The sequence below is a fragment of the Tauraco erythrolophus genome, chromosome 3, assembly GCF_009769465.1.
Source record: "Tauraco erythrolophus isolate bTauEry1 chromosome 3, bTauEry1.pri, whole genome shotgun sequence".
Lineage (NCBI taxonomy): Eukaryota > Metazoa > Chordata > Aves > Musophagiformes > Musophagidae > Tauraco > Tauraco erythrolophus.
Window position 1 is genome coordinate 48,036,854 of NC_141467.1, and position 19,555 is coordinate 48,056,408.

General features: G+C 38.1%; 1 protein-coding gene across 1 annotated transcript in view; it reads right to left on the reverse strand.

The window, feature by feature from the left end:
* The window catches only part of PTPRM (protein tyrosine phosphatase receptor type M), a 388,464-nt gene that overhangs the window by 34,495 nt on the left and 334,414 nt on the right, over positions 1-19,555 (reverse strand). Inside the window, 1 exon segment of the mRNA XM_086609296.1 lies at positions 18,825-18,861. Within this exon segment, the coding sequence (XP_086465422.1) occupies positions 18,825-18,861 (37 nt within the window).

Sequence of the window (19,555 nt, forward strand, 5' to 3'; positions counted from 1 at the left end):
ATCCTAAATTGTACTTCCTGAAGTGAGACAGAAATTATAGTTTTTTGCTGCAGTATTTCACTTTGCAAAACCACAGGGACAGCAGTAAAGAACCCTGGCATGCCACAGCAGCCATGTCCTCTGCAGTGCTTTCCCCAACCACCTGTGCACTTTTAAACACACAGGGCTTCCTCTAGCATCGTGCTAAAGCTGGGTACCAGCCCACAGGAAACGTTACAAAAATGTAAAATGTTGAGGACAAGCACATCACTTTGTGTATGCCTGGTCCTGTCTGTTTCTAGCCTATGTATCTTACCCATGACATTCAGTACGCCACTCCAATTTTAAACCACTGCTTTAAAACCATTGAGACAATAAGAATAAAGAAATGTAAAATATTATAGGGTACTATAAACTTAACATCCATACTGAATCCGTTCCTGAACTGCCACACTGCAGTCAGCAGTTAGTGGCTTATTTAGAGGAATGCCTTAAATCAGCTAACTGGAGGACAAATGGATAATGTATTGGCCTAAATGTTCCTCTAGTGAAGAAACCAACACTCTCAAAGCATTACAAAACCATACATTGACAGATTTGGGTAGTTTGTCACCCACGTTTTAGTACTTTGAGCTCCCTTTGAAAATAAAATTTTCACTCTGAAAGTCAAGTACTTAGTGAAAATTTTAGTAATATATTTCTACCATATTATCATGGCAGAGGGGTTGAACTAGATGATCTTTGAAGGTCCTTTCTAACTCAAACCATTCTGTGATTCTATGACTTTGTGATTCCACAATATTATAGGCAATTCAAAACCAACTCACTAGGCAAATAACATCACAGTTATGACGTAACTTACTTAGAACTCAAGTTTAAGAAGAAGGATTGTAATAGTCAAACATTTCTGAATTTTTTTAATTTATTATTATTTTCAGCAATTTCAAAGGACAATTTTATAATCCATAACTTGCATAGACCATTTAAAGAAGTTATGTATTCTCTTCTTTACTTTCTCGGCTTTTAGAAATGCTGCATACATAGTTAGTTTCACAGGTTTCCCTATAGTTGCTCAACTTGTGTTTTACTTGCTTTGGTAGTTCATATCACAGGAGAAAAAGCTGTTTAAGACAGCAGGAAGCTATGACTGTTAGGACACAAGAAACGTTGGAAGGTCTCAGAATAGAAATAACAGCAGAATCTAAAACTGCAGTTTCTGAAATTACCATATTCAAGCTGATGTTGTGGCTGCAAAACCAGGCACATTTTTTTTTTCTTTTTTAATTTACAGTACAAAATAGTTGATACTTTTGTGATATTTCATTCTGAAGTATGACAAGAGTTAAATCACTCCCCTCCATACGGAAATTTACAATAAGTATTTTACTTCTAAATAAGTGTCCTGGATATGTAATACAGACATGGTCCAAGTGTGATTTTGAATGTCACAGTAAGATAATTAATATACATTCTAGTGAAAGTTTAGCTTGCTTTTTTTTTTTTTTAATAATGTAGGATTCGATATAGCTTTTTGGGCAATTAAAGTCACAACAGCATTAGAAAGATATTTTGGGCTAACGTGTCCTACTGGTAAAAAGAAAGAGACTACTTTACTCACTGTAGCAAAATACTATCTCTGTGTAGCTCCTTCCTTCCTCTCAAATCTCAAACAAATATTCAGCAAAATTACTATTGCTATGATCTTTGAAGGAGTGTAGCTAAAATAGGATTAGGGAAAGGCAGTTTTCCACAGAGTAGTATCCTGCAAAGAGTCTGCAGGTTCATGATACATTATTAAGATTATTTAAGCTTGATCAAGGACAAAAAATAACAGCACTGTTGCTTCAAGAATCCTGATTCACAACTTGGTTTAATGGAGAAAATCTTAATGGCTCCACTGCATTCTGTCACCATAGCATTATGTGATGTTTCAAGATTGTTCATCTGTTTTCAGTAAAGCTGCAGGAAAGGTGAGAAAAGATTCTCTGTCTCCACAGCCCTCTTCTTTTCCCCTTGCAAGAAGCCAGAATCTTTGAGAAACTGAGGGGGGCAATGTAGCAAGTTTCTTTATGTATTACTTCAGTTTTCTTTTCTACAGATTCACTAGAGATACAAGATGGTTGGGCTTTACTTTGTAACAGTCATTTCTTTTTCACAGCTCTGGGATAACCTGCAACAATTTATTCCTGAGTTTTTTTTTTTTCTACAGACAGCACAATTTTTCTCATGATTTAAAGATTCCTACATTTCAGATCCTGAAATCACAAATTACAACTGGGGAGAGATCCTGTACACTAATTTTTTCCTAAAGATTTTGATCTTGTCATTCTTTATAAAGAAAAGAAAAAGATAATATATTATGAGAAAAATAAATCTTTAGAAAAAGCAATAGCATTTTTCAGGCTAGAGAAAGAACTGAGCTCTGACAAGTCTTTCAAGCTTGATTCCAAATGTTCTTCTAGAAGAAATGTCCTATTCTGCAGTGCTGAGTACGCTCTTCTAAATTTTGCTATCGAAATGATAAGGCCATCATAATTAAAAGTGCTTGACAGGATTTCCTGCTCTCCTCAAGTGTTCTCAAGTGTTTTCTTGCTTTTCCTCTCCAATTCTTACATGTAGATTCCAAACTTATTTCCTGTTCAGGACATTGAAAGGAAAAAAACACCCAAAAACCTACCTTAAAGTCTCAGAAAGTAATTCTTTTCCACCTCATTTTTCTTTTCTTCCTGACATCTTTCAAATTATTTTCTGACATATGAATAAATTATTACTTGTCTCCAGCCAGAATTGAAAAGCATTAGAGGCTAGGTAGAGTTGGAGGATTTATTGTCATGAAGAATCGAACAATTTAATTGCAGAGACTCGTGGTAGGGTGAGAGAGACCTTATAATTGTTCTAAGCATCAACTTAATAGATGTGTGCACAATAGGCAGGAAGGTTATTCTCAGCAGTTGCCCATTGCAGGAGAAGAAGATCTGAAGAGAAGGTACTATGCTGCCTAACAGTAAGCCTGTGGCATACTCCATTAGCTACACAACATAGTAGTTGTTATCAAAGATTTCTTCTGTGAAAAGAAGAAATCAACAACATACTGCAACTAGAAGATGAAAAGCAAAGGAAAATAAGAAATCAACCCTCCAAATCCCAAGCTAATTAAATGCATTATTGAAAAAACTCAACAGAAACAATCAGTTGTATATATCACAACCATTAGTTGTATTACCAGTGGTTGTTAGTTGCTGCTCTGGGAATGCAAACATATTAGGAAACGAAAAATCACACAGCTTTTAAGACTGGTTCAAACTCTTAAGAATCTGCTTCTGTACACAGAGCTTTCTAGAGCCTCTATTTCTGCTTGCTATTGTGAGACCCAGTTCTAACAACTTGAATTACTACTGGGTTTTGTGATCAATTTGAACGTGATAAACTAGCCTAGAATACAAGAAAAAGTGTTCAGGTGTAGGAAAGGAAGCAAACACACAAAGAAACAAATAAAACCTGAATCCTGAAATGTCCCGAGCAGTTACTCAGACAGGACTTGTAAATCTAGGGGCTATTTTTCAATTTCTAGAAAAGCAAGCAGCTTAAACAAGGAACAAATAGCTTCTGAACCCTTTTTCTCGTGTAGAATGTCAAATCCACAAGCTAATGTTTGGTCCACCTGAGACCAAATTCAATGACAGATATTAAAGCTAGAAATGTGCAGAAAATGAACAGATACCTTTTAGCCCCAAAGGCTCCCCAGGGACAGTGCACGGGCAGTGGCGGACATTAGCATGTGTTGATAGAGGCAGTGGGCTGACAAGATACGCAAGATACATCTGCAGCAGTTAAATTCCATCTTGAAAAGAGTGCAATAAACCTCCTTTCAATGAATAGACACATCCACCCTGCGTGAGGAGGTGGTTATAAAATGTTTCTCTTACCTAACGGTTACTGCAGTTTCTAGTAACAATGATAACTGTCTTCATTTTTTACCGAAGCAAAACTTGCTGCTTGTTACAACCTCAGCACTCAAGGACAACTAGCTAATATGCCTGCATAGAGGAAGCTGCATTTACTTCATTCTCTACTATGTATGATCCCTTCAAAATGAACTTGCGATAGAGTAAATGTTTTCTTATTAACAGATATGGCTGCATGGCAAAAAAAGCCAAAAGCAATGATTCCCTTTGCATTAACACTGTCAAAAAACCCCTAACCCATTATGTAGTAGAAAATGTTCAAAATACATATGCAAGCGTAAAAACAGAGATTAAAAAAAAAAAAAAATTACTCGGAGAACAGACTACAGGCTAATAGATTAAAAAGTTCAGGAGTTCTTTTCCTAATGAACCTCTTAAATGGCACAGACTAGCTGTTAGTAGGATAACTTACATAGAATTTTGCAGCAGGATGCAAAATTACAGGGTTACTAATGCTCTGCCAGTCCAGTGAACTGATAATCCATAAGTGCATGTTATTTGCTTTAACCATGCTAGAATTCAGAGGTAAGAACAAAACTCTCTTTCAGAAAAAGTTATGTAAAAAATTGCAGTTAAATGTTACTTTAAACTACAAATATCACTGACCGCAGGCAAGGGAACATCTCCCTTAACTGAAATACATTTTTTCCCCACTCAATAAGGCAACGTGCCCAAGATTTTATCAACAGGAATTTGCAGGTGCATCGTTATGCGAGTGTTCAGTTCTGTCAGCCTCCCAGTTACCTCATGGGAAGCTCATCAGTGGTCAGCAGCTCTGCAAACTTGGACACTGCTGCGTGACCAGGTGCAGACTAAGGAGTGTAAGATTAGGTTCCACTTTTTCATAAAGTAAAATGTCTGGATCTTTCTATCTAAAATAGTCAGAATACTATAAAGAGAAGTGACAGATCCCAGTTCTGTTGATTTAGTTAACTAGCAAGATAAACTACTAGTTCAGTGGGTTTTTGTAATTGCATCGCCACTGCCATACAGCGGTACAGCTGTATGCTGGCTCACCTCTGCCCTCCCCAATGAGCTGGTTTCTGAATGGAAGATTCTTTGAAGATCTGATTTGTCAAGAGCAGTCTTCACCATACGCTTGTTGAATAGGTATGGTACCATGCATTTAACTTTCACTCACCCTTCCAGGAGTTCTTAAGTGCTTAGTGCCTTTATGGAGGCAAGCAAAGTCCAGAACAAAGCTCTGCTATCAAGATACTCAGGCAGTAATCATGCAGTCTTTCTGCAATAACTTCTCTTAAAACAGGTTTAGACATTTGTTTTCTGCCATAACATATACACTTAAATTGACTTTAAAGGCTTATAGAAGATTATCTTTTCATAGGCATAGTATGTACGCTCCTATAAATATTGTGAATAATTTTAAAGTCTAAGATAAAACTCTGGTCAAGATATCACTAAACCACATGGAGCCACTACTCATCAATAGCTATCCAAGTGCATATGGATCAGTCTTCCATATTTTAAGATGTCAAGAAAATAACGATGAAAAAGAATCAGGTCATTTAACTTCGATGCTTCTAATGCTTTAATTAAAGTCCTCCCAAGTCTGTTCCAGAAACTAAAATGGCATTGAAGGTAAAACGTACCCCAGTGGCATGCACCTGTTCACTTTTACTGAAGCCTCCTATAAGCCTGTAAAAATTAGCACACTAAAAGGCAACAGATGCTTGTACTAGCAAAACTTGGCCATAAATGCTTCAGTGTTATTTATTAATTGTTAGTTTCTAGCTGTCAAACTTCAGTATTATTATTTGTTGCTTCTGCATATCCCAGCCCCAGACATTTTGTGCAGTAAAGAATCCCAATGAAATTAAACCAAAACCCTGTAATGAGCTGAAAAAAAAAATTCTTGCTTTTATCACTTAATTTTACTCGACTTAGAGCGTTGATACACTGTGATGGCATTTGAAATGCACTTTCTAATTTTAGCCTTACAAATATTAATCATTATGTAACATCAGCAGGGCTATATTGTAATCATGTAGCTATGCTTACTTTCCTGATAAAGCTCTCTTGGAAATCTCTCTTGCCTAGGAAAAACACAAATAAACAAAGCCGCAGATGAACTTCCAACAAGGTTGCTTCCCTATAAGTATGTTTAGCCAGCAGGCAGCCCAAGCAAGGAAGCCTGAAGCTATGGCTACTTTTATGTGAGGTATGGAAAAAACCTCTCCCTCAGTTTTAAAACTTGTTTTAACTGATTCCTCCATGGTAGTAAACTCAGAGATGGTGCAGAGAGGAGCCACTTGTTTGCAGAGGCAGTAATTAACTCATAGTCAGGTAAAAAAGAACACCATTTTGTAAGCAAGAACTCTACCGGAACTTAATTCACAAACAAATAAAAAATGTTTGGTTTCTCCTAACCAAGGTTTTAACCCAGGCTTCAGAACACACCGTGTGTATCAAATATATGCAGAATCTGTGCCTGAGTTGCAGCCAGTCCACCATTTCTTTTTTTGGCCTTTTGCAACGATACCACCCTCTAATGAAAAAAAAGAACAAAACTGTGCAGCAACACTGATCCACAGTAAGTCACCTCAGCCACACTCAAGTGGGTTAATCAGTACTGAGCTATGAATTTCAAATGTGTTTTTCATGATTTCCTCACCTTAGATGGATTGTCAGTAAGAAACAGATCTGACTGACTCTTGTTACTTGACATTTCAGGAAAATGCTGCTTATAAAGCAAGCTGAAATGCTTTATTGGGACAAATCCTGCTCAGCGCAGTCACTGGCAACATAGAGGCTTCCTACTGTATCCTTCGTTCAGGAAAAACACAGCCTTCTCTCATTATCAGCCAAGGGACAGCACAGTGAATAGCAATTGGCTGATTTTCAAGCACAAACTAAATCCTACCTGCTCCGAGCTAGCCAGTCAGCAAGCCCTGCTGTCTGCACATCGCTATATGTGAAAATTGGCTTTCACAAAATGAAATTTTCGAAGTGCTTTCAAGTCCCATTAGCTTTCAACGAGGCTTAGATTACTAAGTGACTGGGGCGCACGTAGAAATTTTATCTATAGCTCCCATGAGACTGACCAGTGCTTTGGCTGGCTTTCTATACCACCTCCTCCTGTATTTAGACCTTTCATAGGATGAAGGAAACGAGGAGATTGACCTGTAAATTCTTCATCTCTTTCAAAATGTAAAAAGAACATAAAATCATTTGGCCTGTAATGCGCTCTTTACAATGTACAGTAGTGATGAGCCACAGTCCTATTGTTTTATGAAACATATGCAAGCGTCTCACAGCTCGCTAAAATAAAAAAACCCCTCCATTCTAAATTCCCAGTTTAATACAGAGATGCTAAAAACCCATATCCTTTGAGTAATCACAAAACTGATTATTCAAGAGATTTTTTTTTCTTTAAAATTGCTCATTTCACAAAACTAGATAATCAGCTTGAAATACGTATTTTATAAGTGTGTGAATATATAAACATACACATCAACTATTGGCTAGAGCTGGATCATTTCTCTTGTTGGCATTTCCTCTGATCTTATTCTGCAGTGATTCTGTGGGTAGTCAGAAAGTTTTATGGGAATGTGGTATTTATTCTCTGGAATATCATATGGCATTTTCTTTTATTTATTGATACAGATCCAGCTAGGCTGGAACAGCACACATCTCTATGCATTATTTTGTCTGCGTTATGGTAACATCTAGAAATCCCAGTCCGGGACTGGAGCTCTACTGTAGCGGGAACTGCATTATATATTAAATGGCCATGAATACACAAAAGGTGTTCATGCCCCTCACAGCCACAGTGCAAACATACCTTGAGAGACAACAGGAAGCAAGGTAGGGTTTGAATGAACTGAACAGGCTTGGTGTAACATACAGCAGCCACAATATGCCAGCTCCCTAGCCATTTCTGAATAACCTTACCTTTCCCTGCTCCACATTAGTACTTCCACCATGTTCAGAAACAAGCCATTGCTGCGCTTAAATGTATTTTTAAGTCTGAGATTAGACTTCATATGTGCAGTCTTGGCAGGTGCTATTTAAGACACCACAGCTAATGCTACCAGTCAACTTTCCCTCTAATAAAGTGTTACACGCTTATTGATTGACATTTCTCCACGGCTAAATTTCCAGTACTAGCTCAGTTTGTTCTGTATCAACAAAATAAAATGAAAATGTCATATGATTTCTCAAAGAATAAATAGCACATTCCCATAACACCTTTTGACTACTGACAGAAGTACTGCAGACTGGGAACAGAGGAACTGGCAACAACAGAAATGGTCCAGATTAATCCAGTTGGCCTGAGATTAGATAAAGCTGAATGCAATAAAAGCTGTGTACATAGTACTACTGGCTGTGTATGTACCATTACGCCATTCAAGAAAGCTTTTTTTTTTTTTTTTGATCTTAACTGCAGGAAATTAAAAAACCCAACAAAACGATGTCGTTGTAGTTTAATACAGTTCATCTAGTATAATTGCAGAACTCCTTTCATACAATTTGTTTGCTACACAGTGGGGATGTTAAATGGTCTCTTCCTCTCATTATCATTTTCTGAGACTGGATAAATCCAGTATCTTCCAAATTTTGCATTACATGTAGCACTCCCGGGAGTTAGGGATCCTCTAGTGAGGGTTATGTGGGGTACCCGAATAAGGCCAGAGTCTTGAATCTTTACCTCACACAGCTTTTAAGAGAGCACTGCTAGGCAATGGCTTGCAGGGAGCGTGTTTCAGTTTTTTTCTGCTATGAAACAGGAATACTTTGAATAACTCTAATTGTAACTAAAGGCCTTGATGTATTTTCCAGCAGAGCATACTGGCTACAGAGAAACAGAGGTGGTCTCACTCGCACAAGGACTCTCTTTCTCTCTACGCTCTACAGACATTTAATTGTTTAATGACAGTCACGTGTGTTGGGAGATTGATAGGTGACTCATCTGGGAAACTGAGAAGCAGGTCCAAATTGATTCAGATCAAATAGTAGCATGAGGTATTGGCTCTCCATCTGAGGTCACAGCTCTGACTGAAGGCTTATTCCAGGAGCCTCGAGCCTATGGTTTGAACCTGAACTGCCTGTGTGAAAGCAGTCCAACAGAAAGTTTCAGTTTAGCTGAATCAACGTTTTCCAGTAAAAAAGCTGTTTTAGTTTTTAATTTGTGTATTTTTCTCAATAAGGGTGATGGGCGATTTACATCATAAAAATATTAATACGTATTAATCACTCATTCTAAATAGCCCATCTCAGCTTGGGAAGACTAACAAATATGAAATTTATTTTGTAACAAACATGCTGTCTGTAACATTTCCATCTGAAAAATCTTAGGTAATTGACTTGTTGAACTGGGTTCTTCATATCAACTTGTAACGCAGAATCAATTTTGATGATGGATGAGAAGTTTAAGACCATTTTATCCCCTTCAGTAGAAGGTTCCTTAGGGAATGGACAAAAGAACCTAATTAGTCTTCCTCATTTCTACTTTCTATTTTCATGTTGAGTCAATCATAAGCATCAGGATGTAATAAAATCATCACTATTCTCTAGCCTAAATATATGAGTTCATTTTGGCTACTTCTTTCTTTTATTTTTCCCCAAGGACCTTATTGTGAAGGAATGTTGCTCATGCTTGTGAGTAAGATATTCAGATGCTGTATTTTTTTAAACTTGTGCTGGGAGTTTAAGTACATTAACATGAACATTGTACCAAGATGAACAAACAAGATAATTTAGTCTACATTAAAGCAAAAGTAAAAATTCTAGAAAAAAAAAAATTGTCATAATTTATTATCCTGATAGGTATCTCATGAGTGAGATATATCACTCAAGATATATTTTTCTATTTAAGGCTGGAGAACTTTGGTACATTCATTCTTCCTCAGTCATAGAAATAGAATCAAATATATATTAGTCAGATCAAGATAACAAATTAATGTGTGTTGGATATTTTTGCTTTTAACTTCAAGATAATCATGGTAAAAATTAAATGTGCACGACAACAAATTCTCTTAGCATTATTATTTATTGTTATTTTTGGGACCATATTGGTTATTTTTACCACTTCAAGTAGGAAAGGGCCATGCTAACCTTTCAATTCTGTTTTTGATTATATTTTATGGGATACTGCAATATTTGATGTACACTATAAACAAAGAAAGCCACTCTAACATGCAGAGTGTATCTCTGCTTAGTACAGACACAGTAACATGAGCATGCTTGCAACAGAATGAGATTTAGCAGCAGCACAGGGAGTCTCCACAAAGTCTACATCTGAATATGCAACTGCACGGAAGAATACAGATGGATAGGGAAAGAAATTAATCCAATAAGCCTGTATCTTGTTTTTCAAAGGCAGTGCTTCAAAATCACCCAGACTGTCATGTGCATTGGTGGCCATACCAATATAGAGATTTCAGTTGCCACCAAAGGATACAGAATAGAGAAAAGATGACAGGTTTCAAAGATTGGGATATGATGACAAGAAAAAAAACCCTATTATTTGTTTCTTGATACATTTGTTTCTGAAATACATTCTGTTTGTAAATTTGCTACACTTTTTTTTTTTTTTTCAGCAAATGAGAAGTCGAAAAGCCTTCCTACACCTGCTGCCAAGCTTCCTCCAGGCTGCTGAAGACCAGCTAGAAAATAAACTTCATAGAAAAAAAGATGCTTTGACTACATGATTTTCCTGACAAACTGCATTTCTCTGCTCCTGCTTCCGCTTTAGCATTAGGCTTCACTGACTGACAGGCATGTTAACACTACTCCATCAGGAACACCAGGTACCTTCCCCATCAAGTCCAACTTATGGCTGATTCTTTATCAAGGATGGAACCTTTATCATCAAACATCAGCTTTTCATAATTCACATCCCCCAGAAATACAGAAATGTGAGGTACATTTGTAAGGCCAATATTGTATACATCTTCCTCAGACAAAAAACGGATTCTAGTGCATAATTTAGGTAATTAGGAGTCTGAGAAGCAAAAACACTAATACCTGGCCACCTCCATAACATTCTCTTCTGAAAGTGTGTTTGGTTCACAGGGCAGTTTGCTCAGCTCTTGAGTTTCAGGAAGCTCGCAACTTCCTTGTTTGCAGGACATACTTTATAGTCACATTTTTAAAAAGAGGACAAATATACTACTTTTCACACAATCTTCTATTTTCTGCAATACAACCTTGAAACATTTCCTTTTGCCTGATTCATCTCTTTGTCTACTTAATTACTGTAGTCTCTCATTTCTCTTACTTCTTTATTCTGATATGCAAAAGACTGCTGTAGCTATTCTAGACTGACTTCACAACAGAGAATTCAAACCAGTATCTTCTCTTTGAGACAGAGATCTATATATGCTCCGAAGACCTTTATGTCTGATTTCCTGCTGCTCAATCTTAGCAGAGAAGGGGATAGGATTGCTTTTTCTTCCTCTGTGGCTTTGACAATGGACAGCAGAAAAATTATCAGTTTTTCAAACTGTTGTTCCATAAGCCACATTAACAAGAAAGTGAAAGAACAGCCTTCATAGGATGAGAGAATTTATATTTGCAAATTATAGAATCATAGAATGGTTTGGGTTCTGAGGGACCTCAGAGATCATCTAGTTCCAACCCCCTTGCCATGTGCAGGGACACCTTCCACTAGATCAGGTTGATCAAAGCCTCATCCAGCCTGGACTTGAACACTTCCAGGGATGGGGCAGCCACAACTTGGCAATCTGTTCCAGTGCCTCACCACTCTCAATGTAAAAAATGTCTTCCTTATATCTAATTGAAATCTACCCTCTTTCAGTTCAAATCCATTACTCCTTGTCTGTGTCTATGTGCCCTTGCAAAAAGTCACTCTCCAGCTTTCTTGTAGGCCTCTTTAGAAACTGGAAGGCTCTCCAGAGCCTTCTCTTCCCCAGGCTGAGCAACTCTAACTCTCTCAGCCTGTCTTCATAGGAGAGGTGCTCCAGACCCTCGGATCATCCTCGTGGCCCTCCTCTGGACCAGCTCCAACAACTCCATGTCCTTTTTCTATTGGGAGCCCCAGAGCTGAATGCAGTACTCCAGGTGGGGTCTCATGAGAGCAGAGTAGAGGGGCAGAATCACCTCCCTCGACCTGCTGGCCACGCTTCTTTTGGATGCAGCCCAGGATATGGTTGGCTTTCTGGGCCGCAAGCACACACTACCAGCTCATGTTGAGCTGCTAACAACCAACACGTCCATGTCCTTCTCCTCATGGCTGCTCTCAATCCATTCTCTGCCCAGCCTATATTTGTACTTGGGATTGCCCTGACCCATATGCAGGACCTTGCCCTTGGCCTTTTTGAACTTAATGAGGCTCGCACGGGCCCACCACTCGAGCCTGTCGAGGTCTCTTTGGATGGTATCCCTTCCCTCCACCGTGTCAACTGCACCACAGAACTTGGTGTCATCTGCAAACTTGTTGAGAGTGTACTCAATCCCACCACCCGTGTGTTGCTGACAGTGATGCTAAACAGCACTGGCCACAGTACTGACCCCTGAGGAACACCACTCGTCACTGGTCTCCACTCGGACATCGAGCTGTTGACCTCAACTCTTTGAGTGCGACCATCCAGCCAATTCCTTATCCACCGAGTGGTCCATCTGTCAAATCCATGTCTCTCCAATTCAGAGACAAGGATGTAGTGCAGAACAGTGTCAAGTGCTTTGCACAAGTCCAGGTAGATGACGTCAGCTGCTCTTCCCTTATTCACGAAATAAATATTAAATCATTATTCAGTATAATTTCTAGATCTTGATTGTATTTTCAAAGAATATTCAACGTTTATGAAAAACAGGCATGTACTTTTTGCAAAATGTAGCCACACATGTGAAGAAGAATGTAAGCGGCTCTACCTACATTGTAGGTGATGGATCTATCAGCAGATTCCCAACAATGCTACTGTTTCACTTAGTCTACACACAAAGATTCAGAGAAGTGATGTGCTGAAACAGAGCCTAATCCAACTTTGTATCTAGTTGAAAACTATGCTACAGCCTTGTACACTGAATGGAAAGCAACAGGGGAATTTCATTTCCTGTATAGACAAAACTACCACACAGCTGATTAAGAGAAAGATAGAAAAATACAGGAATTATGAAAACCCTGTGATAACTGTTCTAACACAGTTATCACTAAAATCTCCTATTATAAACAAAGAGGAAGACAGAAACTCTGGTATTCTCATGTACCATAATATGGCAACTGTTGAAAAGTGTTGACTTTGACAGTTAACAGTTTTTACTACACACAGTTGCTTTTTTCCTCAACAGTAGTAAAAATACCAACCTTTAAAAGACGCTCAAATATTGTAATTGTTATTCTTAGCCTTCGGTGGGAAATGGTAGTAAGAGATCTCTGGTGAATTTACTACATAGCTTCACAATATAACCTGGAGATATCACTTCCATATGTAAAGGGCTCATTACTTCTGTATGCATTTGGGTGTGGGAGAAAAAGTAACTACTTTGTCATTTGTCACCACTATTGCAAAACAGATAAAGGATGTGTTTCAGAAAGCCTCACTTATGCAATGTAGTCCTTAAGAATGAGTGTATCTCCTGCACTGGAGACAGATGGTTTCAACCACCTTTTTAATGTTTTGATGATTAAGAAGTAAAGAACAGCATCAAACACAGTTGGATATTCAAGATTAATACAGTTGCACAGAATTCAATCACTTTGTATATGTACCAGGAAATCAGCTTGACTACCCTACACTCTACAGAAATGACAGCATATATAAAGCTGAAAAATTGTGTAGAACTATCTTGCTTTCTTGTTTTTCAATTCTCCCTGAAGTAATTTCAAATGTGAATTTTCATCTGGAGGCTAAAACCATGGCAGCAAAAGTTTCACTGTAAACAGAAGTGTGGAGCTTCCACACTGCTGTAGCTCTGATAACTTTTTGCAATATAAAAATAAAAAACATGCCAAGGAAGTTGAGAGTATTATCATTCAAAACAATATTTCTGCTTCAGATGCCTGAAAGGGGACTTTCAGTTTGAAAGAAAATATATTTTTGTTTCTGAAAACTCTTATTAAAATGTTCATATAACATATACAGTCATGTGTGGAAGAAAGACATATTTTGCAGAAAAGAGAAGGAATATAAAAGGGGTTATTACAGTGGCAAGCTTACAGTGCTGTAGAAAAGACTGTAAACATTTCCATTGTAATCAGAAGTTTATAACTCATACCTAAAAAACTTCTTCTGACTGAAACTTGACTTGATATCTGTCTTCATTATCAGCAATACACAAAGTGAAACAGTTTAGCATCTGCTTTACAATTGGATACAGACAGAAAAGAGGTTGAAAGGCTACACTGGGCTATTATATCTAACGCTGCTTTATTTCCAAGAGTAACTTTTTACAGTCATTAAGATATCCTCTGAAGTACTTCCACAAAACATCTTAGATCCAGTTCCTCTGCCTGCAGCAGCAAGCAGATACAATCTGAACTGAGAGGAGTATTCGAAAGTCTGACATTCATTTGTGCATCTATTTCATATATAAAGACATGCAGCTCGCATGTGAGTACTTGCTGTTTCACACATGACTGATCTGCTCAAAAACCAGCCCTGGTGGAAATGGCAATGAGCGATGCTGTAGAACTATACTAATATTCCTTTGTCACTCATAATTTACAGTTGCTGGTGCACTGGGGGAGAAAGCATTACAAAAACTTTGAAACAGACTTGCTAAAAGAAGCCAAGTCATAGCTCCGTAAACTACATGAACTTCAGGGACATAGAACAAGTAAATACAAAAAAGATTAATTTTTCCTGCTTAGTAATCAGGGTAAGACATACAAGATCAGCAGCAGTTATCCAATAGTAAGAACATCCAGCAGTCTGTGTGAGAGAATAAGCACCACACAGATATTCAACAAAACAATCTCACTAAAAGACTTGGTTAAAATTCATTCATTGCCTAACTCCTGGAAAAAAAACCCAAAACACTAGCTGCCAGTAAATTGAACAGATCACACAAGCACTCTATATTCTGCTATAAAAAAATTTTAAAGAATTATATCCATGGGAACAAGGGATACATAAAACAAAATAGCGAGTTTTAAATTGCACCAGCTTGCTGGTTCTGCATGACCCAATATGCTGGCTTGTGACGAGGGATTCTTTTTAATCATAGTGACTCAGGTGCCGATCCCATCTGTTGATGTAAAATACAGCAGATCACCAAAAGTCTTTATTAGCTATAAATTCAGTCTACCACTCACATTATACTTATCACATAAAGGAAAATTGATGTTAATTTTATAATTGAAATTGCACACTCTGAATGTATTACTGTTACAATGGAAGTAAAACCTTTTTTGATTATTAGTTGAGATAAGCCTCCATTAGGTAAGTCTGTTAAAAAGTGTTTCTCCCCCAAATTGAAATTAGGAGCAGGATGCTATGAATGCCGAAGTGGAAAAACACCAGTCTGTATGTCAAACTCTGGTTAGTATGGAAGACAGTAATACTTTAATAAACAGGTGATTATGCAACTCCCAGCTCTGTTGAAAGCAGATTGGTAGTCTATTACAAACTGATTAAATTTGCCACTTTTTCACTTCAAACAATTATATTTGCTCATTAACACTTGATATGTTGAAAGCAGCTTAAGAAGAACATAGGAAAATTAAATATCAATCATTCTAACTCCTCAGAGGTTTAAAACTGACTCACGTAATGATATTTTCCTTCAAAGAACAATAGGCATGTACACCTGTGAAAGTTGCGGTGGAGGAGAAAAGGGAGAATGGGAAAAGTTATTTAAAGACTGATGTAAAGTAGACATCAAGGGAATTAAACATGCAGCTCAACTGTTGTGCTACATTGATGTGTTTATACATATCTATATGAAAGTGTGTCCTAAAACAGAGCATGAACATCACTGGCTATACAGCACGCCGTGGCTCATGACAGGCTTACTAGTAAGGAAGACATAGAGAGGCGCAGTCTGTTTGACATGCAAAACAAGTGTCTTTCCTTTCATAGTTAATATAGAGCCTTAAAGGAGTTTTAGAGATTATTCCCAGTTACCTTATCACCTTTGCAAAAGACAGAGACTGTATCTTAGTGGAAGTGTTACTACTGTGCAAAGGCTTTGTCAGGAAGCTGGGATACTGGAGAGTAACACTAACTAGCCTTTACGCAGCTGCATCTATCAGGACATTGCAGAGAACTATAAAAAGCAGATGAGTATTTTTAACCCTATTCTGCAGATGGGAGAGCTGAGACAGAGGAAGGGAAAGAAACTTTCTCCTGATTCTTCCTCAGGCCGGAGACAGTGCCAGAGAGAATACATAAACCTCTTGAGATCAGTGCTCTTCATTCTTCCAAAACAGAATCATAGAATCATAGAATCATAGAATGGTTAGGGTTGGAAGGGACCTCAAAGATCATCTAATTCCAACCCCCCTGCCATGGGCAGGGAAACCCTCCACTACACCAGGTTGCCCAAAGCCTCATCCAATCTGGCCTTGAACAATTCCAGGGATGGGGCATCTACAACTTCTCTGGGCAACCTGTTCCAGTGTCTCATCACCCCCTGAGTGAAAAATTTCTTCCTTATATCCAATCTAAATCTCCCCTCTTTCAGTTTAAAGCCATTGCCCCTTGTCCTATCACTACATGCCCTTGTAAAGAGTCCCTCTCCAGCTTTCCTGTAGGCCCCCTTTAAGTACTGGAAGGCTGCAATAAGATCACTCCGGAGCCTTCTCTTCTCCAGGCTGAACAGCCCCAACTCTCTCAGCCTGAAAAAAAAAATGGAGACACAGATCTGGTTCCCAACTGGCCTTAAAAAATCAGATGTTAGAGATGTAATGCATCAAAAAACTCACAGCCAGAGTATTTTGAATTTGCAGTTAATTGTATGCCCGTTTTTCAATGAATTTCATATTCTTCAGGGAGTCAGTTTCTCACTCATTGTACTGTGGGAGGGGTTAGGCATTGCCACGTGCATTTAGCTGCGCCTACACAGAAGAAACTGATGGGACCTGTCCCAAGGAATGACAGCCGAAACAGTCATATATCCTTTACATCTTGGAAGAAGACTTGTTTCTACTCTTGTTCTCCTTCTTGACTAGGTACTCACTGACACCATATCAGGAAAAAAGTGTGGCAAATAAACTTGAGACTCGCTGGTGGATCTGGTACATGGACTTTCAGTACATTATTCATACATTATTACATACTTGGCTTTAAGAACTGAAAGTACAAAACCCTCAGGCTTGGTATTTGTTAATCAAGTATTATGACGAGTGATAAAGTTGCATTTAAATTTGCTTCAGATAGGGATCTCATATGTCTATCAGAAAGCTGTCAGGGAGATCTTCTGGTGAACTCCTGATAAAAACAACTTTGTTACAAACTGCAAGTAAAATGCCAACTCTATCTTTTTATTTTAGGATTCAGTTAAAGGTGAAAAGCAACAGCATCATTAGCTAAAGTTTAAATGGAACAATCTATTTCTTCTTAAAAGAGGAGGGTGTGAAAGCCCAAAGGGAATTAAGCAAATGCTGCATTTTTGCCCTAGTTTTCCTGTCTGGCTCATCTGTAGAAAGATTGTGGACTGAGGAATCTGGTGGGTGAGTAGCAGAAGAAGTAGCACACTGAAATGGCTCATATTCTAAGATCACAAATTCTGTCTAAAAGCGTAATATTGACAGTAGTGAGGCAGTTCTAGAAATAAGATCTGCATCCTGCCCCACTGTCATCTGACGCAAAGCAGCACTTCATTTGGGACTGTTGAGAGCTGAAGTACAGAAAAGCAGAGATATGAAGCCTCCCATTGGTAGAAGGGGGACTGGAGGCTGCAGACTTAGGGGACAACTGAAATCACAGTAAGAGCTCTTGTTTGACCTGGTCAACATTCTCTATGCTTTGATAAAAAATTATTTAAAAGTATATATGACCTCTAAATCCAACACATGGTAAGATTATTCTGAGTATATTATACTGGGTGAGATTATACTGAGTATATTATACCAGCTGGCTCTCTTAAAAGATTGGACATGTGTTGAAATAACATATGTGGGTGTAGCTCAATTTCTTCAGATCCATAGACAAATGCAGGAAGCTCTGTCACAGAACACCTATTACAGAGAATATTCCCTCCAAGCAGTGGAGGAACAATCAAATTTTCATGTGTACGCTATCCAAGCATAGGCCACAGATCGGCATAGTGTTCAATATTATGATTAAACAGTCACAGAAGACTCATCTTTCGCACCTGTTCCAGCTCTGAACTTGACCAAAAAATAACTGAGAACTGCATCAGAACGGGCAAATTATGTCTTTGAAGACAAGTACAAATTGAAAGTTAATTTGCATGTTGACAAAGGAATAGGTTCTTGTTCATAAGCAAGCTTCTAAACGATGGCCTGTAAAATTGTCTCCCTGGATCCCTTTGAAGAATCCCCCTGCAAGTGTAATATGTCTTTGAGTTCTTTGCTAAAATTTGCTAACTGAAGGGTTTTGTATTTTAAGGACCTGAAGCCTAGTTGTCATTGAACAATTAAGAGAATATACATCTTCATAACACCATTGTTCCTCTGAGAAGTTTACTGAATATTTCTACCATGACTTACTGCTTTTTTAATGAGTAACAACATGTTGAGTAACTTCTGCTAAAAATGATGTATTTTGCTTTTCTACTCAAAACCTGTTTGAACACAAAGGTAAAGGACTGCTTACTTGACATTCCTGGAAATCAGATAATAATTCAGTTTGCTCACTTCTACCTAAGCGATTGAGCCTACTCTGTCCTGGATATTGACTGCGGAAAGAACGCACATTAGAAAGTATAAACTGTAATTCAAGTACCAAAAGCTCTTAGCCTCACATAACCAAAAAGAAAGGGTGATAAACTTACCTTGTGTAGCAATGTAGTGATTTGGTCTATGATAACCCTGAAAAAAAATGAAAACAAAATAAGCAATATGCACCTTGGCTATGTTGCTACGAGTGAAACTTCATTTAGAGTAGCATACAGGAAAAATCACAACAATACAGATAACGTATTAGATGCAAAAGTTCTTCCCAGTAGGGGAAGGGCAAGGGGAAAGGGAACAAGAAGCAAATATGTTTTCTGCAAGATACTTAAGTTGCAGCCTTGTGCATTAGGGGACAGAAGTAATATGTTCTTCCAGTCCCTTGTTGGCCCTGCTGAAAATGAACAGCATGAAATCCTCTCTAGCACTTGCAGCTAATGGCATCAGATGCTCATGGAGGCCAAGATATACCTCCAAGCTATTGCTTGAGTGAAAAGCCTCTCTCTTTTTTAACAGCTAAAGAATGCTAGATTTGCATTAAGCCTGGGGAAGGGCAGAGGGAGATGTTCACTCTGTCCACGGTGATTTCTTCATGTTTGATTTCTGAACAGTAAAAAGGAAGGTAAATTCTTTGACTAAATGGTTTGGTATGAATACACTTGTTCACATCTAAATAGGAAGAACACAAACCAATTTTATGTTTCTCTGATGACAAGAGCAACTTAATCACAAGCTGGTTGTGCAATAAAGACTAGTATTCTATGGATTCTTTGCAACATTGAATAGATTACCAATAGGGAACAATACCATTTTTATAGCATTTGAGTTTCTG